Source organism: Chinchilla lanigera, unplaced genomic scaffold (assembly GCF_000276665.1).
Source record: "Chinchilla lanigera isolate Chin_1 unplaced genomic scaffold, ChiLan1.0 scaffold00118, whole genome shotgun sequence".
Taxonomy (NCBI): domain Eukaryota; kingdom Metazoa; phylum Chordata; class Mammalia; order Rodentia; family Chinchillidae; genus Chinchilla; species Chinchilla lanigera.
Genome location: NW_004955519.1, coordinates 1,122,775 through 1,149,644, shown reverse-complemented (window position 1 = coordinate 1,149,644; position 26,870 = coordinate 1,122,775). Strand labels below are relative to the sequence as shown.

General features: G+C 38.9%; 1 protein-coding gene across 1 annotated transcript in view; it reads left to right on the top strand.

Annotated features, from left to right (window-relative positions):
* Nucleotides 1–18,618, top strand: part of Reps2 (RALBP1 associated Eps domain containing 2) — a gene marked incomplete at its 5' end in the record, with an annotated part of 227,287 nt that extends 208,669 nt beyond the window's left edge. The window contains 2 exon segments of the mRNA XM_005409136.2: nucleotides 3,993–4,098; nucleotides 13,058–18,618. Coding sequence (XP_005409193.1) covers nucleotides 3,993–4,098; nucleotides 13,058–13,126 — 175 coding nt within the window. The 3' untranslated portion in view covers nucleotides 13,127–18,618.
* Nucleotides 18,619–26,870: the final 8,252 nt, after the last annotated feature.

Below are 26,870 nucleotides of genomic sequence, written 5' to 3'. Positions count from 1 at the left end.
GCATGGTGATAGACTTGGGTCTATTTTCAGTATTTGGCAGGTGGCAAGCCAATTTTTCCAGTACCATTTATTAAAGAGGCTATTGTTCTTCCAGTGAGTTGGGCCCCTTTATCAAATATTACGTGGCTTGTGTGTTTTTGGTTGTGGCTGTTTCTTCCAGTCTGTTCCATTGATCTGTTTTTTAGCCAGTATCAGGTTGATTTTATGACAGTAGCTATGTAGTATAATTTCAGGTCAGGGATTGTGATTCCACCTGACTTGTCCTTGTTTCCCAGGATTGCTTTTGGTATTCTGGGTCTCTTCTGGTTCCAGATGAATTTAAGGCATGTTTTCTCTAGATCTGTGAGGTATGCTAATGGTAGTTTAATGGGAATTGCATTGAATCTGTACAGCAGTTTTTTTTTTGTTTTGTTTTTGTTTTTGTTTTTGTTTGGTTTTTCTCCGGTACCAGGAACCGAACTCACGACCTTGCACTTGTCAGGCAGGTGCTTTGCCGCTGAGCTAAATCCCAAGCCCTGTACAGCAGTTTTGGGAGTATGGCCATTTTCAAAATGTTGTTTCTTCCTATCCATGAGCAAGGAATACTTTTCCATTTCCTGAAATCTTCTTTGATCTCTTTTTTCAGAGTACTGTAGTTTTCATTGAATAGACCTTTTACTTCTTTTGTTAGGCTGATTCCTAAGTATTTCAATTTCTTGGATGTTATTGTGAAAGGTATGGTTTCCTTAATTTCTTTCATACATCACGACCAAGTCAGATTCATTCCAGGAATGCAAGGTTGGTTCAATATTCGCAAATCTATAAATGTTATATGCCATATCAGTGGAGCCAAAGACCAAAACCACATGATCATCTCGATAGATGCAGAAAAAGCTTTCGACAAGGTCCGACATGCATTTATGATAAAAACTCTACAGAAAATAGGAATAGATGGCCTCTACCTTAACCTGATCAAAGCCATCTATGACAATCCAACAGCCAACATCATTCTAAATGGACAAAAACTGAAAGCGTTTACTTTAAAATTGCGAACAAGACAAGGATGTCTGCTCTCACCACTCCTGTTCAATATAGTTCTGGAATCACTAGCCAGAGCAATTAGACAAGAGAGAGAAATAAAAGGAATAAGGATGGGAAAGGAAGAAGTAAAACTATCACTATTTGTAGATGACATGATACTTTACACAGAAGACCCCAAAAACTCCACAAGAAGACTCCTTGAATTAATCAACAAATTCAGCAGTGTAGCTGTATACAAAGTCAACACCCAAAAATCAATAGCATTCCTATACACAAACAACAAATGTAGACTATATTGATTAATTTTAAATGCTATATATTGCTAAATTCCATTTGCTAACATTTTGTTAATGATTTTTCCATTTATATTCATAAAGCTCTTCTTTCTAAATTCCTTTTTGAATTGTCTTTGTCAAATTATGATATCACTGTATTAGTAACCTCTTTAAGAACAAATTTTAGAGAGCTGGGAAATGCTCTCTTCTGTTTTATAGGTTCAGTTGTGTAGGGTTGGTATTATTTATGTTTTAAAAACTTGACACAGTTGTCCATGAAATTGTCTGGACCTAGAGATTATTTTGGAGGGGCTGAAAACAACACACAGTTTAATAGAATTTTACAATTTTATAATATTTTAAAAATAAATATGAAATATTGGGGGAGTTGTGCTAGTTTGTACCTTTGAAGGAATTTGACCATTTCATCTAATTTACAACTTTTAGAAAACTCAAGAGGAGAAGAGAAAATCATATTGTATTTACTGTTTTTCTTCTTTCCTCTCATTCCAAGATTCCTATATCACTTCTTTTTTTGTTTTGAGAATTTCCTTTAGCTATTGTTTTAGTGTAGATCTACTGGCCCTATATTCCCATAGTCTGTCTTCATCTGAAAATGTCTTGATTTCCCTTTAATTCCTAAGAATATTTTGTCTGGATATGGGATTGAAGGTTGATAGTTCTTTTCTCATACTTGAAAAATGTGTCAATTTCTTCTGGCCATCATGGTATCTGGTTAGAAATCTGATGTCATTTGAATTGTTTGCTCCTATAGATAAGGTGTCAGTTCTCTTTCAGTACTTTCAAGAACTTTTTCTTAATTGTCCAAAGTTTGCTTATAATTTAGCCTATCTGTATTTTTTCATTTTCTTGAATCTATAGGTTTATGTCTTTTGCCAAATTTGGGGACTTTTCAGCTATTATTTCTTCAAATACATTTTCAGCTATATCCCTTCTCTTCTGGATCTCCAATGAGATCAATACTAGATTTCATATTTCTATAGGTCCCAATCTGTTTTCTCTCTGTTGTTCAGATTTTGTAATTCCTGTTTTCTGGATCACTGATTTTGTCCTCTCCAGTTTGCTATTGAGCCCATCAGTTAAGTTTTTAATTTTAGTTATTATATTTTTCAATTGTAAAGCTTCCAGTGGGTTTTCTTTGTATAGTCTATTTCTTTATTGACATTTTCTTTTTTTAAAATTTGTTCTAGGTGTTCTTGTAATTATCCATTGAAGCATTTTTACAATGGTTTAATTAAAATCTAGTGAGATCATTTTACATCTGTATCATGTAGGTTGTCTTTTGGCATCTGTTGATTGTCTTTTGTCGTTCACATTCAGATTTCCTGGTTCTTGATATGATAAATGATTTTCTGTTATAACCTGGGCATGTTTAGTTCTATGCTATGAAATTCTGGGTCACATTTAAACATTCTGTTTTAATATGCTTTCTCTAACATGGTACGGATGAAGGAGGAAATGTGCCATTTTTTTCTCCCTGATGAGGATGAAAGTCCAGTTTCCTTACTTGTTTTCCACTTATACCATCGGGTGGAGGAGTGTCCTGTAACAGCTGGTACTTCAGGTTTCCCATAGATGTCCACTGACACCATGCTGGCTAGAAAGGGGAGAGATGTTTGACCACTCCTTTTCATGTGCCCTCCACAATTGGAAGAGGTGTCCTTTCCACTGGAAGACAGTGAAGGTCCTTGGCTTGCTATTCAGCATTCTCTGACTAACCCCTGTGGGAGAGAGATACCTCATTAGGATGTCCCATGAGAAGTTCAGGCTTTCCTCTTGACATTGGCTATTAAAAATTGGGTTTAGGGGATTGTAATTTTTTGTAGTGTTTGGTAATATTTTCTAAAAATTTTCTGTATTGTTTAGCTACCCATTTCCAGTACTTTTGCTAGAGTGTGCAGAATTATGGTCAAACACTATAAACCAGTGACGGTGAACCTTTTAGAACGTTCAGTGGTAACAAACAGCAGGCCATAGGTGCTGAACACATGTGCCATAGGTTTGCCACCACTGGTATAAACAGAGACTGTAATTGGCAAAGTAGAACACATGGTCATCTCAGTTATGCCTGTTCTATGAATTTACTACTGAGTTAATATAGGAATCCTGGTATTAAAACATTCTGTATTTTTTCAAGTGCCTAGATTTATGCTAGTGTGTGCACATGGATGTGTGCCCCCTCCGCTTATCCCCAACAATAAAGAAATAAGGGTGAGTTCAGTCTCGCTAAATCAATGTAGGATTTTTGCTAAAGAGAATGTTGTTCTCTTCTGTTCCTTCAGAGTTGTCCACAGGGGCCACCTGCAGGGCTTTAAATGCTATTATTGCTCCCACAGAAAAGGCATTCCAGTCAAAAGGTTTGTCAGAAGAAATGTTTATTAAAATGTCTTCGAATAAATGGAACACAAATGTTTGAGAAAGCCCAATTCACAGCTTTTATTCAAGTTATAAAATGGGAATTACTTTGGGTGTAAATAATTCATCTCGACACATTTGTTTCATTTAGTGTGTGTCTGCCTGCCTGCCCTTCCATGAATGTGAGATTTTATTTTTGGAGCCTTGTAATATTAACCCTTGCTAGTTTAGCATCTCTTATGAATCACAGGTTTGACCTGCAAGGAAGGGTCCAGTTATCTAAGCCCTTCTTCACTGAACTGTTTGTAATTTTCTTTATAGGCAGTCTTCCAAACAGAAGAAGGCTATTCAAACTGCTATCCGCAAAAATAAAGAGGCAAATGCAGTGCTGGCCCGATTGAACAGTGAACTCCAACAGCAGCTTAAGGTAAGGAGTGCTTCTGTGATTTGGCCAGCCAGGCTTTTTGCTGGCTTTTTTGTTTTGACCATTGGCTGCCCATCCCATTGGTAAGACTTGCCTTTGTTCTCAAACCCCTTTTGGAAGGTGGAGAATTAACTGTATTGCATTTAACTTCTACTGGTTGGTTCTTGCACACATAGAGGAATGCTGGTAACCTTAACGTAGGGGGCATATTGTGTGTGAGTTCAAAGGGGAGAGAATCACTTACAGAGTCTGTTTGAAGAATTCATTTTGTACAAAGCTTCTGAGTAAACATTTTAATTGCTTAGATCCTCTCTGAAAGATGCTATATTTATTTCTGTGGAAGGAGGTGGCCTGGGTACTATCTAAGGGTACTACCCCCTGGTACCACCTCACTTTCTCAGAAATGCCAGCCCTATCCTTATCACCTATTTCTCTTTGTCATTTATCTCTCCTGTGTTTCTTTCCCAGGGCTGCCATAACCAAGCAGTACAAATTTAGTACCTTAAAACAACAAAAATGTATTTTCCCACAGCTCTGGAAGCTAGAAGTATGAAATTAAGGTGATGGCAGTCAGACTCTCTTTGAAGTCTCTTACATAGAATCCTTCCTTACATCTGCCCAGCTTCTGGCAGTTTCTGGTGAGCCTTGGTATTGTTTGGTCTGTAGACATAGCACTCCCATTCTGCCTCCACTGTCACATGATGTGCTTCCTGCAACTTTCTATGTCTGTGTCCAAATTCCTTTTCTTATTGTATCCTTCGTGCAGGGTCACCAGTTATTGGATGAGGGCCCATCCTGGTCTAGCATGACCCCATTTTAACTTGATTATATCTACAGAGATCCTGTTTGCATATAAGGTCACATTTACAGTTACTGGAGATTAGGACTTGAACATGTTTCTTGATGGGACAAGATTCTCTACCAGAGCATTACCTATTCATACATAAACATACTCTAGTAAATTATCCATTGCCCTTGACCATTATAGCTCCTTTGCTGTGGTCCCTCACTTCATGACAGAATTTCTAAGGAATTCTTTTCATTCACTGTCTTTACTTCCTTACCAGTGGTTTTCTGTCCCTTCCACTTCAGTATGGCTTTTCTTTTCTCTACTTACGCCCCTGTTATGGCAAAATCTTATGGATTTGTTTTAGTGTTACTTGAATTTTCAAAAGAATCTATATAACTGGCCATTCCCTCCTCTGAAATCACTTGTGTAATTGACTTTTCTGGTCTTCCTTCTACTTCACTGGTGGTTCCTCCTTAATATTCTATGTTGTCTGTTCCTCCCCTTTTATCTATGCGCCTCATTACCAAAATAATTTATTATGAAAAATTTCAAACGTTCAGCAAAGCTGAATCATATAGTGAATACTTGTACAGCCACTACTTTAGTCTGACTACTAATGCTTTAGTATATTCTACTTGTACTTAATTACCCATTTGTGTCCCTCCTATTCATCAGTTCATTTTATTTTTGATATATATTCAAGTAAATTGTACAATCTGTATACTTCCCTAGATATTTCAGCATGTGCATCATTAGGTCGAATTCGATGTTTTGCATGTTTTTCTTACGATGTGAAATTTACATCCAGTGAATGCACAAATCTAGGGCAAACGTTTGCTGAGATTGTAACAAATGTATATACTTAGGGGCCTCAAATCCCAGCTCAAGTTAGAGAACATTACCTTCACTCTAGGAAGCATCTTCATGTTCCTTCACAGTCAGTTCCTACCCCATCCTCAACAGGGGTGACACTATTCGGAATTTTTTATACCATGGTTTCACCTATTCTGTAGCCATGTACATGGTATGCTACAACATACACTTTTATGTGATGCTTCTTTCACTCAGAGTTACATTTTCCAGGTTTGTTTATATTGTTGTGTGTTTCAGTAGTACACTCCTTTTTTTCTAAGTAGTATTTTGTTGAGTGAATGTGTCACAGTTTCCTTATGAGTTCTATTGATAGGCTGTTCAGCTGTTTTCAGTGTTAGGCAGTTTTGAATAAAACTGCATTCTTGAGTAAAATTTTGTGTGAAAATATGTTACCATTTCTCTTGGGTAAATACCTAGTGTTGGGATTAGTTGGTAATATAAGTGTATGTGGTTGGTTTTATTAGAAACTGTTATACCTTTTTCTAATGTGCTTATAGCATTTTACACTCCCATCGGTAATGTATGAGTGTTCCAGTTATTCTACATCATTGCCAGCATTGGATGTTATTCTTTTTAATTTTGGCCTGTCTTGTGGTGATGTAGTTTTATCATCATCTCCTTGCTAATTAATTATGTTGACTGTTTTCTCTGTGGTTATTTATCATTCATGTATCTTATTTTATGAAGTGTCTTTTCAAATGCTTTGGCCAGTTTTTGAATTGAGTCTCTAGGCTTCGTTTTGGTGTTGAGTTATAGATACATGCTTTTTACATATGTTGGTCACCCGTCATATATCAGATAATGTTTGGTGAATGTTTTCTTACAGTCTTTGTTTTTCCTATTTATTTTCTGAACTATATGTTTTTATAAGTAGTTTTTTTTGCAGTACTAGGATTGAACCAAGGGCTTCACACATGCTATGCAAGTGTTTACCCACTGAGCTATATCCCCAGCATAAGAAGAAGTCTTAAATCTTGATAAAGTCTAATTTATCATTATTTCTTTTATAGGTATTGCTTTTTCCCTATGTAAGGAAACTTTGCCTGTCTCCAAATTATGAAAATATTCTCTTGTGTTTTCTTCTAACTGCTATGTTGTTTTACCCTTTATAATTAGGTTATTATCCACCTTGATTTAAATTTTGTGTATGATGTGTGTTAGTTAAACTGGGAATGGTGGTGCATGCATATAATTCTAGCACCTGAGAGACTGAGGCAAGAGGCTCATGAGTTTGAGCTTAGCCTGGGCAATTTAGTGACTTAGTGAGACCCTTTCTCAAAATAAAAAATAAAACAAAGGACCAGGTGTCTAGATTAGCCATGTTCAATTCCCAGTATTGCAAAAATAAATAATTTAGCACCATTTGTTGAAAAGATTTTCCTTTTCCCTTTGGAATACTTTGATGCCTTTATCAAAAATCTAATGTAGTGCAAGTTAATTTCTGAGTCCTTAGTCTATTCAGTTAAACTATTTGTGTGTCAGTAGCACACAGCCTTGGTTACTGTTGAATTATTCTAAGGCTTGAAATCAAGTAATGCATATTTTTCAACCTATTGTGATAAAAACTTCATTGTATACTTTATGCTTTTATTTCATATACATTTTAGAATTTTTGTGTGAGTTTCTACACAATAGAAACTGCTTTGATTATGCCTGGATTTACATTGAATCAATAGATAAATTTGGGGAGGATCAATATATAAATAATGTTGAGTTTATTAACTTGAAAGCAGAGTAATCTCTGTAACTATTTAGGTCTCCTAAAATTCGTGTGAGGAGTTCTGAGTTTTGGGTATATAAGTTTTACATATCCTTTATCAAATTTATTTCCAATTTTTTGTGACATTATTCCAAGTTGGATTGTTTTTTAAAATTTCCTTTTCTAGTGGAGTTTATGAAGGTCACAGAATGTAAGATCAACACACAAAAGTCAGTCATATTCCTGTATACAAGCCATGAACAGTAGGTAATGGAAATTTTTTAAAAGTACAATTTCTCATTGTATATGATGTTTGCTTTCTCCTGTATATGAAATACTTTGGTAAAAATCTATCAAAACACGTACAGAATTTTTGCTGAAAATTATAAAATGCTGCTAAAGGAAATTTAAGAAGACCTAAATGAATGTAGAGGCGTTCTTTGTGGATTTGGGAATTCAACATAATAGAGATGCCGTTTTTTTCCACAAGTGATATTTAGATTCATTATAATACCAGTTAAGATACTAGCAGAAGTTTTTGTGAATATAAATAAGCTGGTCCAAAAAATTATATATAAGGGCCAAGGAACTGAAATCAGTAAGACAACTTAGAAAAGGAAGAACACAATTGTAGAAATCACTGTCCACCTTCAGTAATCAAGACAGTGTGGTAGAGCAATTGACGTCCAGATCACCGAAACGGGATATAGTCCTCAAATAGACCACATGAATACTGCTGTTTGATCTCTGAGTAAGATCCAAAATCAATTGAACGAGAAAGGCTAGTCTTTCAACAGTGTTTTGTAGCAGTTGGTCATCTGTACATTTAAAAAAGCTCTTGTCTAATCCTTACACCACATTATACGAAGCATAGCTTAAAATGGATCATAATGTAAATGTAAAACATAAAGCTGTAACATAGAAGAAAACAGAAGAAAAAGTCTTCATGACCTAATGTTAGAAATGACACCAAAAGCATAATCTATAAGAAAGAAACCTCGATAAATTGAATTTTATAAAAATAAAGAGTTTTTGCTATGCTAAAGAAAATTAAGAGACAAGCTACAGACTGGGAGAAAATATTTATAAACCATATATTTAACAAAAATCTCATATTCTGATTATATAAAGAACTCTCAAAATGCAAACATCTGCATTTAAAAATGACCAAAGGACTTGAACAGACACTTCACCAAAGAAGATAGAAGGATGACAGATGAACATACGAGAATATATTCACCATCATTAGCCAGTTTACTGGTAAGCATGCTCCTTGAGTGAATGAGCATTTTGGGGCTCCTCAAGAAGGGCCCTCTGTATTGTCAAAATTTCATAAGAGGTGATCAAAACAGATGATTAAAGTTCCCATTCAAAAGCAGTTATTATAGTAAAAGACATCGCCATTAATCTTTCTCAAAATGCTGCCCCTCACTTTGAAAACACGCTTATCCCATCATTCTTGCCACTTTCTAAAGCAGTTCTGGAAGCCCTCTTTCGTGAGTGTCCTTATGAGGTGTGATGAAAAGTGTGGTGAATGTGGCTGCCCAGTACCATCTAAAGAAAGGCAGGCTCCTAAAGACATTTCAGTGTGTCTTCATCCACCTGTTCACTGGATCTGCCACTGTTTTGACTTCTAGCTCTTACCCAAAGTCAAAATGACCATGGAAGGTAAACATTTTGAATTGATTCAGGGTATCGAGGCAGCCACGGCAGTGCAACTAAAGACACTCATGAAATCGGACTTCCAGAACTGCCTTAGGAAATTTCAAAAGTAATGGGATAAATGTATTTAAAGGAAGGGGGAGGATTTTGAGGGGGATTAATAGTAGGATGTCTCTTGGTAATTATTTTTTTTTGGTCCTTTTGAGACAGGGTCTCACTATGCAGTTCAGGCTGGCCTTGAACTCACTTTGCAGCACAGGCTGACCTCGAACTTATAACAATCCTCCTGCCTCAGCCTCCTGAGTGCTGGGATTACAGGCGTGCGCCACCATGCCTGCCTGTCTTGGTAATTTTTAAAATTTAAATGTTCACTATATGTTTTAATCATACCGTGTGTACTGATCTTTCTCCTTACCTTTCCCAAAGGGGCCCATTCACCAGAGCGGCTATATATTTGAGGAAAGGGGATAACCAGCATTGGAGAATTACTAGATACTAGCGCGGAACTGCAGGCAATTTTAGGAGACTGAAAGTGTCACTGTGGCCCGCCAGTCAGAACAGGGGCTTACGGTGGTCAGGTCCTCAGTGGAGCAAGTGCGCCTCACAGTAGGCACAGTGGCTTCCCAGGCCCCCGCTGTGGTTGTTCACTCAGCTCGAGAGTACACACTTGGAATAGATGTACGTGGCACCTCTCAGAATTCCCACCTTTCCCTGCTGGACTGTCTAAGTCATTTCCTGCACATCAGTTTGCTTTTCAGCTTACAAATTTTGTTATCATTTCTTCCCTTTTGTTTGCCGTGCCTTGTGAGTCTGTGACTTTAAAAAGTTCCTGTTTTTTTTTTTTTTTTTTTTTTTTTAAGTGGAGTTACAGGAGGGAGTGAGGATGGCCCCATATTAGTCTTCTGTGTTTACGTAGAACCCCTATCCTGTTTTAGTAGGTGCTATTTCTGTGTCTGTAAAGACCATCCATAGGCTAACGAAACCTCCATTTATATTTTTATTTTTTGGCTTTTTTGAGACAAGGTCTTCCTATGTAGTTCAGCCTAGCTTTAAATTCACTATGTAACCCAGGCTGGCTTTGAACTCACAGTGATCTTCCTGCCTCAGCCTCCCTAGTGCTGGGATTACAGGTATGCACTATCACTCCCAGCATGAAACCTACATTTATGTCTTACACCCTGATTCTCTTTCCTTTGAGCATACATACTGAATTTCTTACTCAACTGTTTCTCTTTGTATATTTGGTAAATATCTCAGACACTTAATTTCCAGCCCTCTCCTTGACAGGCCCATTTCTAATGAGTTATATATCATGTACAGGTACAAATTCTCTGTGATGAATGTGACTATTATATATATCTAAAACGTACCAATGAATTCTGATTAGAAAAAATAGAGATATCAGTTTAAAAAAACAAAATCATTGGAGTCTTTCTTAAATTTTCCTTCTGTCCTCCCTCAACTTCATCAGCAAGTCTACTCAGTTCTAGATTCAAGATCTGTGCAGAATTCCTCCACTTCTCTTTATGGCTGCTAACCTGATTGAAGTCATTTTCATTTCCCACCTGAGTCCTTGTAACTTCCCAATGGCGCCATTGTTTCTGCTCTTGCACTGCTGTGATGCTGCGGCCCACTCTGCGGCCTGCACTGTAGCCTGAGTGAGCATTCTGAATTGTGCATTACATATAGAGCCAGCTCTTCTTCCTGGTTCAAAACCTTCAGTGAGCCTCCCCCACGCCCCCGTCCTTTCATTGCAGTCTGTCCTCTTGCCTCTTCCCACAAAGCCCTATAGAATATGGCTTCTGTCTAAATCTCTGACGTCATCTCTTGCCAGCGTCTTTCTTGCTTCCTCTGCTCTGGTCACATGGGCCATTTTGTTTGTCAGATTCCTCAAGCTCATTCCATCCCTTGGAGCCTTTGCAGTTACCATTTGGTCTCTCTGCACATCTTTCCCCATATGTTCCTCCAGTGCACTCCTCACTTCATTCCAGTCACTGCTCCAATAGCATCACCTCTGAGATTACGTCCCTGGTCACCTTCTCTGCTTCCTCCCACCCCCAGTACTCAATTACATTATCAGTATTTATTTCCTCCTTTTAACCTATTATTTTCAGTTTTAATATTTTTATCAACAATGTTTGCACTACCTAATGATTACATTCTTCATGAGGAGGGGGTACATGTACATAACACATCTTAATTTTTCCATCCCCCCATCTCCTAGTCTCCTTCCCTTTTGCAAAAGTTCTGTCTCCCCTTTTCCTATTATCTATCCTTTATTTTGAGCTTCTCATAGAAGAGAAACCATGCAACAGTTAAGCTTGTGTGTCAGATTTATTTCACTTAGCAACATGGTCTTAAGGTGTATCCACTTTCCTACAAATGACACAAGTTTTTCTTTATGGCAAAGCAGTACTCTCTTTTGTGTAAATATCACGTTTTCTCTATCCATTCATCAGTTGGTGGACAGGTAGCCCACTTCCAAGATTTAGCTGTTATGAATTGTACTGGTATAAACATTAGTATACACATATCACTGTGATACAGTGTGTGTAACTCTTTCAAGAAGATACCTAGAAGGTGAATAGCCAGGTCGAATGGAAGTTCTAGTTTTAGTCTTTTGAGGAATCTTCATACTGATTTCCATTAATTGTTATACTCATTCACATTCCCACCAACAATGTAGAAGTGTTCCTTTTCCCCCACAGCCTTGTCCGCATTTGTTTTTATTCAATTTCTTGATGATGACTGTTCTTTCTGGGGTAAGATGGAATCTCAGTGTTGTTTTAATTTACATTTCTCTGATGGCCATGTATGTAAAACATTTTTTCATGTATTTATTGGCCATTTGTACTTCTAAGGAATGTCTATTCATGTCAGTTGCCCATTTTTTGACTGGGTCTTTTCCTCCTGGATATATTTTGTTCATTTACTTAGTTGTCTTTCTCTGACCAATGGATATAAGCTCTATGAGGGGATTGGTCTACTCCAGTGGTGATGAACCTATGGCATGCATGCCACAGCAGGCTGTTTGTATCTTCGAAAGCTCCAAAAGGTTCACCATCACTGATCCACTCTATCTTCTTCTCTCCACTCTATCTTCTTCTCTGCTGATCCCGTCATGGCTAGAATATTATCTGGCCCTTAGTAGACACTAAAAGACTGTTAGATGGGTGGGTAGGAGGATGGGCAAATAACCACTTTTCCAGTTCTCTACTGACTACTCGTGTGTTGGCGCTTGTGGAACATTTCAGAATTGCATCTTTGCAGCAATTTATACAGCATTTTTGCCACCTGGATGAGCTCTACTTAAGAATGCTCTTATGAACCCCCTTTCTCTGCAAAAAATTTGTTTTAGGCCTGAAAGTTTGATTTTCCAAATAGCAGATTGCTGATCGCCTCTTTCTGACTTTCACCTCAAGATCACACATAAAGCTCTATTGTGTATAGGAGCCCGCACCGGACTTGAGTTGGAGGGTTGACAAGTGTACCTCTTCATCCCTCAGACCTTCCTGAGTATGGTGCTGGATACAACTAGAAATTTAGTCCGAGTGGCTCACCCCTCAGAACTGGGACTCTTCTTTTGCTTACTAATCTCTCCCAGTCAGTCTTTTTAATTTTCAGTATCATTCTCTGCCAGCTGTTGATCCCATTAAAACAAGGTGAGACTAAGGTGGGGTATTGGCAGAGGGTTTCTCAGTTTCATTTTATCATCTTCAGCAAGGAGTTGAGAGATTACAAATTGTGAGGATCCCCCTTTGCCTACTCAGCAACTTCAAGCCTGATGCCTTCCAGCCCACCTATTCTTGAGTTATACAGCACTTAAATGTCTTGGGTCCAGTTACAAGTTTCCTTTGACTATCTCATGTAGTAGGTATGAGCCCAGAAAATGACTCTTTGCCTTTTTGTTTTTCTTCTCCCTGTTTTGTACAACTCAGGAAGTTCATCAAGAGCGGATTGCATTGGAAAACCAGTTGGAACAACTTCGTCCAGTCACTGTGTTGTGAGCCCCAAGGTTCAAGTGACAGTGCGTGACCTTGTCTGCCAAGATCTTTCCTTTAATGTTTGAGCCCAACTACTTGTCATAGATGTTTGACTATGTCAAAAGCTGTGAGCAGCAAAGTATAATCCATACAACATTTTCTCTTGCAGTTCACTTGTATGTTTTATTGTGGGAAAAAATACTTCAACTGATTATCACACCTGAAATTGTGATTATCAACAGACCTTTATCTCTCATTCTTAAGTACTTCCTCCAGGTATTAGATGCTGCTCCTTACCAAAAATCCTTCTTCTAGCAAATAATTTAGAGCATTATTTATTTAAAGAATTTATGATTTGTATAAAACCTTATAACCAAGTACTTTCAGGATGCTTGTTTTATTTTTGTATGTATGTCACATACATAGGTTGCTTTCCTGAATACTTGGGATTCCAACTGGATAGTCTTTGGCATGATGATAATAAAAACAAAAGCTAAAATAAAACGAGAACATCATATTTAGGCTGGCATTGTGCCCTCCACCACTATATGCCAAAAATTGCATCTCTAGTGCCATTTTGATGTTATATCTAGCTATAAATAATACATGACTATTGTTTTCTATTGAATGTCAAAGACTTATTGGGTCTTTCCACCCTATGAAGTAGAGATTTTGGCAATGAGCTATTTAACTTGGCCAATCTGGGCTATCAACCCAGATAACTCAGTCCTTTGATGTAAATTTTTGGGCAAGAACAATTTGCTTTAACTGCCTTGCCTGATCAAATTAAATAAATAGTTGCCAGATCTCTACTTTTATCCTGCATGGGATAACATATCTGTAAATGCATGAGTTTGGAAACCACCCATCAAATATGAAAAGCTAGATTGATAAACATTTGTTGTTTGAACTCGGGTATCTAGACTGGGGAGGAAAGGGAAATGGTTACCAACAATCCAAAAATCTCTTTTTGCCTTTATTTTAATCTGGATTGAGAGTGTGTTGGGTATAAAGAAATAATGAAAGAAAGTGGTGCTCACACTGGACATATGACTATTTTGTTTTCTGTGAGGTGTACCCTTGGGAAGTAATTGGCTTGTATACAGCTCAGAGGAGCTCAGCCAACTCCAGTACAGGTAATGTAAAATAAGCTCAAATCACAGAAGTCAGTATCCTTTAGAACTTTAGGTAGCTGCTGTTTCAGCTGAACACCCAAGCTGAAAGCGAGAATTGACTGACCCACAGGGTCACAGACTCACTGATCTTCACAAGGCATGCCAACTTTAACATTGCTTTAACATTGCTCTGAGAGACTTACAGCAGGACATACTGTCTTTTCTGCATTTTGCTAATGTGCCCATTCTTTGGGGAGTGCCGGTCCTTTTTGAAATTGTTTGGGATAAGTGTGGAATACATGGGATTAAGCTGCTGGTTTCAATAGAACTGAGAGCTTTTAGGAAAAGTAGGCATTCATTTAATGCTTCCTCGTTCCCCTGGCAAGCTTTCTCAATAGCTTAACAGCAACAGAGAAAGGCTCAAACAGATGATGTTTGCCCAAAGAAAAACAAATTATTGAATCTATTCCATGCATGTTTAAATATTTTGAATTGATTTGATTTTGAAAATCATGAAACTTGAACTATTTCTCTATTTCCATTTCCTCCCCTTTGGCTGCCTTTTTTGTTGTGAAGAAGGGTTCAGAGTGAGTTTTAAATCCTTCCTAAGATTGTGACTAGGTCAGTGCAAATTGTAGGTAACTTTTTTCCTATACATTGTGATTTGGGAGCTGCAACAAATTTTATCAACAAATTTTATCAGTGTTCTTATTGCAGATGTTTCATAGCATGTTTGGCTTTTGGTACATTCCATCCAGGAAGGACTAGTGTATGCACTTTATCTCATAATCTTCCAGTACATATGCACTCGCTCGGGATAGCACTTCATATCCACCAGCCAGACATATAAACGAAGGAATGTTAGTCTAAACTATGCATTTAAAAAATACTGACATGCTGTCTTCCCCCATGAAGTCAATGACAAAAAGAGCCAAATAAGGAGGCTGGGGTTTTGTTTAGTTGGCTTGGTTTTCATTAAAGGGAAAAAACTTGCATTGGACAATCAAAGCTCTCCAAGATTCGTAGTCTTTTCTTATGTATATGCTGGGATCAAACCCAGGGCTTCATGCGTGCTAGGCAAGTGCTCTACCACTGAGCCACATTCTCAGCTCAACAGCAGTATTTTAAGATAGGCATTGCATTAAAGCACACACCAGTAAATGTACACCCAGCCTTCTTACCTGGACTTAATTTTGTCCATGGTTTATTAGTTGCTTAGAAGTGGATGTTTTAAAAAAATTAAATATTTGTTTGTGTATATACATACAGACATATACATACTACTCTTATTGTTATCTAACTATTGCTCATCCTCAATTTCTCTGTTTCCTTACGATGTGTACCTTTAATTTAGGATTATAATGTCTGATAATGTTTCTGTGAGCCTTTAATATGATTTATAAGAAGGCTGGCTTATTGAAATCACCATTATACCTCTTTAATAAAACTACTCCAAAATTAGACTTGCTCTTTAGTAGAATTCTACAAATAGAAAGTTAATGTTGTCTCCATTTATGGGTATTTAATTACCTTGTTCATTGGTCTTCTCCTACAGACATCCTGCAGTCACATAAACAAAAGCATAGTAGGAGCCAATAGTGGACATATTGGGGCCCTCAGTATCTCTTGTATGTGGTATATTCCTTTTGCCACCTCTTTGACAGGCGTGAAGCAAAATCAAGTAGTAGACATCTGGACTGGATATGTGTGTTGTGTTCAGGGCAGATATTTGCCTTAGTTGGAAGGATCTAATGAATGGCTTTAAAAATAGTAGCGATAGGAGGGAGCTTAGTTGGAAGCCGTGCCCATTTTCTTGTCGGTGAAGAACAGGATGTCAGGACTGGGTAGTACTGGTGCTCGTCTCCTATAGTTCATATGTGGAAAAACCGAGGTCCTATCAATCAGCAGTTCCTGTCAAGAATCCATAGAAAGAGGTAGCTAATGAAAGAGTTCAGTTACCAGCCTGAGTTTATAGTTCCAATTTGGGCCCTCGGTTCTCTGTCAACACTAAAAGTAGATTACAAGATTTTCTTTCTGTTTACCTTGTTGAATTTTATTGACTTAACTAATTAGTCTTTAAATATGAAAACATGTTTTAAGTTTTAGATCTAGAAATTTCTCTTGGTTTGAAAAGTAAAATCTGAAGGGAAAGAATATTATTGAACTATTTGTTCTTCTGAACGCCTCACCTTTCATGATGCAATAAGTTATTCTGAATTTCTTGGCAGAACTTTTGACAGCTGTTGCTTTGAGTAGATTCCATTCCCATATTCCTTATGGGAGTTTGTTTTTAAAATAGACTACTGTGATTGAAATGAACTCAATATGTAGTAAGTTATAGTTTTCTTCAATATATCTTTAGTTACTTGGGTCACAAATGTTTAATTTCAGCATATTTTAGGGTGAGTAATCAAAAGCATGTATTTTCCTTTGATTTCCTACCAAAATCTGAACTATCATAAAATTTTTTTCTTTATATGTGCTTGTACAGCCTGTTTGTAGATGTTTGTTTCTTAAATGATCTCATAAGCACAGTAATAATAGATGTGTAATCAGAGGTCAAGAAGGTAATATTTTGAATAGATGTATTTCTTGCAGCTAAGATAGGCATTTGTGAATGTCTTCTTCTAAGCAGTAGTTGGAAACATCTCAATTACACTATTAACACCTTTGAGCTAACAACATTTGTTCAACACAAACTAGAATCACACCTTCTAACTAGATATCATCAAGGGATTGTGATATTAAAAATAGAAAATCAAGAAGTTAACATCTTGTAGCAAACAGCTCTTCCCATATTATTGACAGGCAGGCTCGTTAGGTTGTGGTTTAAGCACTGTTAATGTGAGCACAATGATATTGCAGTTGAGAGGTCATTTCTGCTCTAGTCAAACAGAAAACTAATAACGTTAGTTTCTCTGACTGGTTTACTGTTTTAGATATGTTCTTTTAAAATTGATTTCAAAGGGTCAGTTGAATTTATACTTTAGTTACTTTTTTTTTTTTTTTACATCATGACTCAGTGTGGTTCAAATTCCTAGTAAAAATGGGGATTTAGGTTTTGGGAGTGCTCACGTCTTCTTCAGTGCTGGCAAAAGGCAACTACCTACCAATATGGCCAGATCAGACACTGTTAGCAATTTCAATGACTGTTACTCTATAGGCCATCATCTTTGCTTATTTCTGGGGAGAAGTGCCTCTAGTTATGTGAACCTCTCAAGAGTAACTCTGGGAGCAGCAGACAACAGAGGGACAGACCTTAAAAGCAATGCAAGCCCATTCTAAGAGCTGCTGCCCACCCTTCAATCAGACTTTTGAAGACTGTCTTACAAATAAGACCTGAAGCAGCCAGTGTGTTAATGTGAGCAAGACAGCCCAAGTGCACAGTTGCTTTTAAGCTTGTACATAGTTATTTCCTATGTTTACTAACACACTGGGTGGTAAAGGAACCTTTTCTAAGCAGTACTGTAAGGTTTGAATTGACAGGGCTTGTTCTAGGTTACAGAAGCCTTTGTTTGCTGTCAGTAATTGAGGAGTGCTTAGTTTTCATATCACGAACCCTCCTATCTTGCCTCAGTCTAGTTTCATGGTTGTGGAGGTTGGAGAAAGTAGGTTTACGACTTTGAAGACCAGAGGATAGCAGACTTTAAGAGAGCTTAAACTGGAATTTGGCAACTACAATAAAGAAACTTCAGGCACCAGTTCCATCCTCAGGCACTGTGTGGAATAACAGGACTAGGTCGTAAACTCCTTCAGGGAGCTCTGCCCTGAGATGGAATTCAACAGTCATGTCGTATGCAGGTTGGATCAACTAAGTTATGTTATTTTTGTTTTAAGTCAACTTGTGTGACAGTTTCAACTGCACACATTTTGAGAGCCAGGTATACACTCTTCGTTAGCACTGCCATCCTTTTCGTCTTCAGCACAAATAAGATTAAGTGAGCCAGAGGCAAAAAGAGCCATTTTAGTCTACATAGCTATTGGCCAAGAGAGATAATGAACTGATGGTCTATTTTAACCTTGAAAGTAAAAATGTATATTTTTTCACTACAGGTACATTGAACAGTAAAAAGTGTAACAGCAAAGTATATATTTGATGCCTTCTGTCTTTTCATGATACTGTACTACCAAGTTGTGTTAGTGTTTTACTCAGCTAGAGTCTCATTTGTTTGCTAAAAGCATTAGGAACATTATGCATATTGACCTTAAACATAAGTCCCCGAGAGTGTCCTATGTTTGCATTGTGACTTGTAGACTCAAGCTAACTCTACTGCCTCTTTTTCACATTTGTTGAAAAATCTATGAAGAACATAGTAAATTAAGAATCTCAAACTTTGGGAAATGTACATGATGTGAAACTGGGGTGCTATGTTAAAAATAAATGTATGATAAATAAACGGCTCTTGTGGTATCTTGGTGTCAATATTTTGGGGTTTACATATGGCCTCACATGCACTTAATGTGGGTGATGTGAAGAGGAGCTGGGGGTCTTCCAGTAAAATAAAATCTAAGAGTTGGTTATTTTCACCTCCTGGTGGTCTGAGACAGGTTATTAAATGTCTGCACACAATAAACACCTGGTTATCGAGGGATATCATGGCTAACTCACAGTACATTTTGAAGGTCCACTGAATTGAAAACTTGGCCTAATGCAGGCCTGTGTTAGTTGCTTTATCTTTTCAGCATTCTTTTTATTCAACAATGTTTCCATCATGGTATCCGTACCTGGAGTGGAAATGATATAGACGAGCAGGAAGATTTGGCTCAAATTTCTGACCACGGAATCTTGCAACCCAGTTGTCGTTTTGGACCTTTAAAATTTGAATAATTTTAGGAGGCATCAGTCTCATATTACACAGGTTTTCTGCTGTGTCACAGTGTCTATCCATGAGTTTGTCCCATCCCCTGATCTTGCTTCCATAGATATTTACTGTGCCCCTACTGTGTAACCAAGTGGTATGTTACTTCCTTCCCCCCCAGGAGCTCACAGCTCCATAGGGCAGAGACCTACAGATGAGGTGCAATACAGAGTAGGATAGGCGCTATGATGTTTTAGGATAGGCAGATGCTATATAAACAAGCCACAGACTTCAGTGAATCTCTTTTACCTCACCGTCCAGGGTTGGTGTTCATAGCTGTTCAGGAGCTCAGACTCTTTCCTTCCATGTGTGGCTTCATAATCTTGTAAGGATAGGGTGTTTTCTTCTTTTCTCCAGTGGGCTGGAGAAAAAAAGAGACTGGAGAAGATAAAATTACTCTTCACAGAAATGACAAACATCACTTCTATACATACTTCATTTTCTGGAGCTCAGCCCTATGATAACAATTTACCAAAAAGGAGACGGGGAAATGTAGTCGAATTGTGAATTTAGGAAGAAAAAGGGTTGGTGAGTACAGCATTTACCTGAAGACACAAAGCAGGTTGCCATGGGAACACATAGGCGGGGCATCTAACCCAAAACGAGAGGACCCATGAAAGCCTTGTGGAATAATCTTAAAGGATGGATATGCATTAACTAGGAAGAAGAGAGTGTTCCAGGCAGAGGGAGCTGTGTGTGCCAAGGCAAGGTAGGGTAAGAGCATGGTGTATTCTGGGAAATACAGAGAGATTCTACAATGGATGGACTTGGGATGAGGAGAGGAGGTGGTAAAGTTTAGGCACAAGGCCGGTTGGGAAGGATCTGCATGAGAATGTATTAACCACCCTGAATGAAGGTTGTTTTCAGGATTTAAGAATAAATGCTTGGAGCTGCTTACATCACTAATACTCAAACAGTGATTTTTTTTCTCTCAATTTTTTCTACTTTCTAGAAAATGAATGTTTCACTAGAAGATCATAAACTAGTGTTTCTAACGTGGGCCAACAAAATCTGCTAGTTTGACTTGTCCTTTGTTTGGACAAAGGACCAAAACTCAGAATACAAGAGACTATAAACCTTTGTAGGCAGGAGTCCTCTGGGAAGATAAGAGACTTTTTCTATCAACTCCTTTTGGGGGCGATATTTGGGATCCTGAGATGATTGAAAGGTGCAGGGCTCTCTTTTTGTCAACAAGACTAAGCACAGAAAGAAAAGCGTTTGGGAATGAGGCTGAAACACATACTTCTTTTTGAACAAGAGTGCTCAGTGAGTTTGGTAATTCTGACAGATCCCAAAGTCTACAGGGGAAAATGCTCTGAGTGGGACCTGTCCACGGCAAACTCCAGCATCAGAGTCCCACCATGCACTCTTACATATGAGGTGTTCTGCAAACGAGAGTATTTGCAGGCATCTGGGTGGTGTTTCCCTCATTGCATTTTTCTTTCCAAAACAATGCAAAGAGCCTTTATCTTTGGGTATTAGATTGTAAACCTGGAAGGACGACACACTTTCGTTTGTTTGCCCTGAGGTCCTCTTAGCAGATTGGGCAAAAGGGATTGGCACAGAAACTCAATAAAAACGTCAAGATTCACCTGTGAGAATAACATCATCAGTGGAAGGCATAAATAATTTATACATATTTAATATATATTTAAAACAGTAATAGCTGTAGTAATTGTTTAGAACATAGACCAGCAAAATATTTAGGGGGAGGAGGAATATTTTATCATAGATACTTTAGAATTACTGGTGCGTGGAAATTAATAAAAGTTGAATTTTATTGTTTTTAAAATTGTTCTTAAATTTTCTACAGAGAACGCACCCTTGTTCTCGTACCTGGGATAGGGTCCAGTACTGCCCTCCTTGATACAGTTCCACAGAACAAAGCCCATGCCTCTGCTCATTTACTAAAGAATCAAAACTACAAGACTGAAGGAAAGCTAAGGGGAGGAAAGAATGCTTGAGGAATGGAATAAAGGCAAACGAAGTGAATTCAGTACAGATACGGAGATCTATGATGCAGGTTCTTTCAAATTCAAATGAAATTGGCTTGAACCTCAACCCATGTGTAATAAGAGCCTGCATCCCAGTCTCTCTGGAGCTTCTGAAAGAGGTCATGGTGGAGAGACTGATGGCCTTATCCTTGTCACTCCTGCCTCTACTACGTTTCTGAGGAATTAGTTTGATGGATTGGCTATCTGTTTTACTCCAAAATACATCGTTTACTCACGTGGTGTGTGTGTGTGTGTGTGTGTGTGCGTGTGTGTGTGTGTGTAGTGGGATGGAAAAATAGGCAGAATTGGTGGAATATTTAGGGAGAGTGGAGTTTTCATATAGCTTGTATCCAGGCTTACCACAACACGCAGCTCCAGGGGACGTTGTTCACATTCTATTCTTCGTGAAAGATGCCCCTTGGAGTTTGTGATCCAGCTGGTCTCTTCGGCCTCTTTACAGCGCCATGCTGCAAAGCCCCCTCTTTCTCCAAGTGTTCCTCGTTTCCCTCTTCTTTAGATCTATTGGACAAGGGAAGTGCTCGCTTCAGCAGCACATACGCTAAAATTGGATGGAGAAGGTGAGGAGCTGGGAACACTGGGGGTCCTGCTAGCATTGCTAACCCAGTGTCCTATCCCCTGCAGCGGATCTTTTCTGCTATTTCTGTTTCTGTTACAGGTCTAGGCCAGTAGTTCTCAACTGGGTGCAATTCTGCCTCTTCCATGCAGGAGACATCTGGCAGTGCCTGGAGATTGTGGGGTTGTCACAGCTGAGAAATGCAACTGGCGTCTAGTGGGTAGAGGCCAGGGATGTTGCTAACATCCCACAAAGCACAGGAGAGTCCTCCATAACAAAGCATGCTCTGGTCCCAAATGTCAGTAAAGCTGAAGTGGAGAAATCCTGCTCTGTAAGAGCCCTCTTGGTCTTCTTTCCATTTTCCTCATTACCAAAACAAGTTAGCCTTCTCCTTCCCACTACAAGGGGCACTCATTCACAGGGCCCCAGCTACAGCAAAAAGATCTACTAAATTAGCCCATCAGTTCAAGTGCCCCCAGCATCCAGGCAGCGATATAAATGAGTGAGGTGAGCCAGGAGTAAGATGAGAAGCCCTGGCCCCATGCTTCAGTGATAGGAACAACAGGGGATGGTTGGGGTTGAGGCAAACTGGAGGCTGCCCACCCTGTCTATAAAGGCAGCATTATGTTACTGCACGCAGGCTCCTGTGCTGCTCGATTTCTCATTCTTTGAGAGACTCAGTAGCTCATCTCCCTCACCTCCAGCAAGTCCTTTGTGCATCATCTATTTAATTTTTTGTTGTGCTGTGACATACATGCACCAGTCTTAGGTATTCAACCCAATGGATCATCAAACCAATGGTGAAGGATAAAACTGGAGGACTTACACTAGACTTCAAGGCTTATTATAAAGCTACAGTAATTAAAAGTGCAGTATATGTTGTTGCAAATGTTAGATTAATGATACGGAATGGAGAGCCCAGGGACATATATATATATATCCCCTTGATTTACAGTAAAAGAACCATCATAATTCAGTGGTAAAAATAGATGGACTTTTCAATAAATGGTGCTGGAGCAATTGGATATCCATATGGAAAAAAATGAACCTGGAATCCCTACCATGCACAAAAATTAATTCAATATGTATCATAGATCTGAATATGAAAGGTAAAACAATAAAGCTTCTAGAAAAAAGCATAGGATAATATCTCCATGAATTTCATAAAGTGTTTTTTAAAATGGCATACAAAGCTCTAAACATAAAGGGAAAGATTGATGAATTAGATTTCATTAAAGTTAAGAACCTTTGTTTATCAGAATTCATGACTAAGAATCTTGGCAAGCTGCAGAACAGTAGAACTTATTTGCAATACATCTGTCAAGGGATACTTGCGTGTTTTTTTCTATGTTGGCAACTCTTTCCAATGTAAAACACTGAGGGGAAAGAAACCACTGCGCAGGCTGACACTGTGCAGGCCAAACAAAACAGCTCTGCAGGCCAGCCCAGGCCTGTGCATTGCCAGTTTGCGAGTTCACCTTGAGCAGCGCGGAAGAAGTAAGGGCTTTACCATTGCTGTCTTTGCTTACTCTTTCCTTGACCAGCCTCTGGAAAGGGGAGCGCCATGGTAGAGATCTATTTTTCAATAATAAAAATTTTCCCTGGGTGGTAAAATGGCTGCTTATCGTGAGCTTGGGTTTTAAATAGCACTTTCTCCCCCGCTGATAGACACAATAATTAAAGAAAATATTTTAAACTATGATTCAATCAACTTTTTTGGATTGGCCCCCACTGTGTGGTCTGCCTGGCTTGACTCTGTGGAGCGCACAGTTGGTTCCTTTTTCACTTTACTCTCTGACTGTGGAGCTTCTCAGTATTTCTGGATGATAGAGACCTGGGAAGCCGACTTCAAGCTATAAGGAGACTGAGGACTTGCAGAAACAGACGAAGTTTAGACTTTTAGCACTTTGAGCTCGTAAATGCCCAACTTGTTTGCTTTCTGCCTCCTTCTCAAAGTTTGGTTCGGGTCTTCTCTTTTAATTCTTTTATGGTCTATCTGGGAGCAGTGGGGTAGGGGATAATTTTCTCTTATTATCTCTTCTAACCTATTCTGTAAGAGGATGTGGCCTGGGATTAAGGGATTGAAAATGATCAAGATATGTTAGGTATGTGTGCCAGTTCCTTCCAATGAATGTTAAGTATTATGTTTTGTAAACGTACACTAATAAAAAGAAAAAGAGGAGTTGGCTTGAAGAATAGCACGCTGCTAGCATGTCATACCAGTTTAAAGTAGAGGATCTGCAGTTGCATTGTCTGAATTCAAATTCTGCTTGTGATCCTTAATAGCTTTGTAATCTTGGGCAAGTTTCTTGCTTTTCTATGCCTCATTCCCACATCCATCAGTTACCAGTGATCATGTTAGAATAGTGCCAAGTAATTGCTAGACATGTGTTCTTCCAATTAAAAAATGACTGTTGGCTGGTTGTCTTCAGGCCTTGGCTTTTTGCCAAGCACTGGGACTAAAAGACAAAGAGGCCACTGTCTCAGAGACCACCAGTCCACCCCTGGTTTCAAGAGAGGCAAGCAGCTTGACCTACCTGACCCCTCCTCTTCCTTGAACTGGTCAAAATGTGGTCACCACTGGGTGGCATGGTGACATTCTTATGGAACATGGTGAGAGCTAAAGTCCAAAGCAATTCAGAAGATGATTCAGATCCTTCTATGGGGTGCTCGCTCATAAAACTTGAAACTAGAATTTTTCTGCAGATGAGGAAACCTTAAACACTAAGAAGTAGAGTAACTTACCCAGGACATGGCAGCATGGTAGGAAAAAAGAAAGCCTAGGTTGCCTTGAACAGATTTTTAGTAGACATATAAGTATTAAAGACTATTGGGGAAGGACAGAAGAATTAAAGAGAATTCCAGAGAAATCTTCCATTACCTTAGAGAAAGCGTAACCACCACAAAGAAACTTGGTAGAAATCTAGACTTGGAGGATGTTGTTGGTGAGACTTATATGAAAGTGGAAAACATGTTTTCAATACTCTGGAGTAAAGGAGATGGTTGTTATGGTGCAGAAATCTTAAAAGGACCGTGTCCTGCGATTATTTGGAAAGTAGAACTTGTGAAAGATAAGCTTGGATATTTAGCTGAGATTTTCAAAAGAAATGTTGAAGGTACAGCTTGGTTTCTTCTTCTTTATAGTAAACTGTGAGAGGAAGGAGATAAGTCAAGGGAGGAGTCTTTAAACCAAAAGGTGCTTGATGATTTGGTAAACGTTCAGCCTAGCCAGATTGCAAAAATCAAAGAAGTCACATGAAGGCTCTCTGAGAGGGTGATAGTGTGACTCAGATGATTACAATCAAAGCATGGACTCTCTAGAAGATTGCTCCTCAGCCGAGTTAGCAGACGCCAAAATGAAGAAAGAGATTAGCTCAAAAATGTTTGTGGACCTTGGTTGTTTTTAATGGAGTGAATGCCTGTGATATTCACAGGCAATTCAAAAACTTCTTGAGAATTTTCCGTGAATAAAATCACTGTTGTCTTGAATCAAAATGGATAGAGTACGTGTTAGATTCTCCAAATTCTGCTGGCAGGAAGCAAGGTGGTACAAACGCTCAGGCACAAACATGTACCAACTCATGGCAGAGGAAGTGTGACTCAGAGTGAACCAGCAGTCGAGAAGGTAATGCTGAGAACCAACGGGGATAATTCTGAAGCCTTGGAGCCTAATGAAATTTGGCTGAATTGAAGAAAATGTTTTGCAATAATGATTTATTTTTACCTGCAGTTCACCCTTTTGGGACTACAATATCTATAGCTTTTGTCCTACGTCTGTCCCACCACTGTAAATTGAAACTGAATGGCTTATTTTAGTTTCACGCATCCACTGATGCAGAGGAAGTGTGCCCTGGAGTTGGGTTTAGGGGTTCTACTCAGTGCCTCATCCATAACTGATTTAAATGATGGAAATGATAAGGTGTGGGACATTTGAATGAGTGAGATCTAGATGAGCTTTTTAGACTGAGTTGATGCTATAATGAGATGAGATCACTGGGTCCATGGCTGGGAATCACGGTGTTCAGCAGAGGGTAGAGTATGGTGAGCGGGCTCTCATAAACTCCACTCTCTCTGGTATTACTCCTGTGGTTATATTATGCTGTATGGCAAAGGGAACTCTGCATATAAAGTTAGTAATCGGCTAACCTTAAAATAGGGATATTATGCTGGATTATTCAGCAGACCCCATGTAGTCACACAAGCCCTTAAAAGCAGAAGGGATGCAGCAGAATAGGAAGATGTGGAGATTTGAAGCATGAGAAGGACGTGAAGATGGAGGGGACAGTGACACAGAATGCGGGGCAGCCATAAGGAACTGAAAGTCCCTTGACAGGCAGCAAGGAAACAGGCACACTCAGGTTGTTGGCAGCTTCCGTTCTTTGAGAAACTCTAAACAGTACTCAGCTGAGCCATGTATTCAGACTTTGGACCTACACAACTATAAGATTACGGATTTGTGTTGTGTGAAGCCTCTAATTTTGTTATGGCAGCAGTAGGAAACTAATAAGCCAATACAAAGTCTTTATTCAATTTCTAACATTATAGTGTCCACCAGGAATTTCCTGGCTTGGAGAAGGAAGGAGTGTGTGTGTGTGTGTGTGTGTGTGTGTGTGTGCATGCAGGCGGCGCGCTGAGGGACTTAAGGCCAAAAGATGAGAAGATCTTTCTGACCTCTCTGAATATTCATGGTTTTTATGAAAGACTGTATTTGGGAAAACAAAAAAAAAATAGTCATAGATACAGTGGGTATTTCTGCACTTCTAGAGGAGATTCTGTTCCTCTGTATATCAGTCCTACAGGGCAATTCTTTCCTCCCTAGTGCATCAGCCTGGTCACAAAAGCAGCTTGTCTTAGAACAGTGGCAGAGAGATGCTCTAACAATAAGGTTAGGAAAGGGGGCATCTGACCGCCTGGATGGTGGGCTAGGAGGGTCCTCTAGAGGACTGAGGGTGGTAGCTGGGCCCCAGATGTCCATGACAGAGAACAGAAGAAGAAAGAGCAGGAGATGCGGTGAGATGGCCTGGGCTCGAGTCCTGGATTCCATTTCTAGGCAGTGACTGTGAAAATCACTCTCCTTAACTTCTTGTCTTCCTGTCATAAAGCGTGCATAAGGAGAAGACCCACACTGAGGAACTGCAGTCCCGGTGAAGTATGCTGATGCACATGGAGGCATTTTGTCCAATGTGCGGCATCACGTAGGTCACAGTTGGGATTTGTTATGCTTGA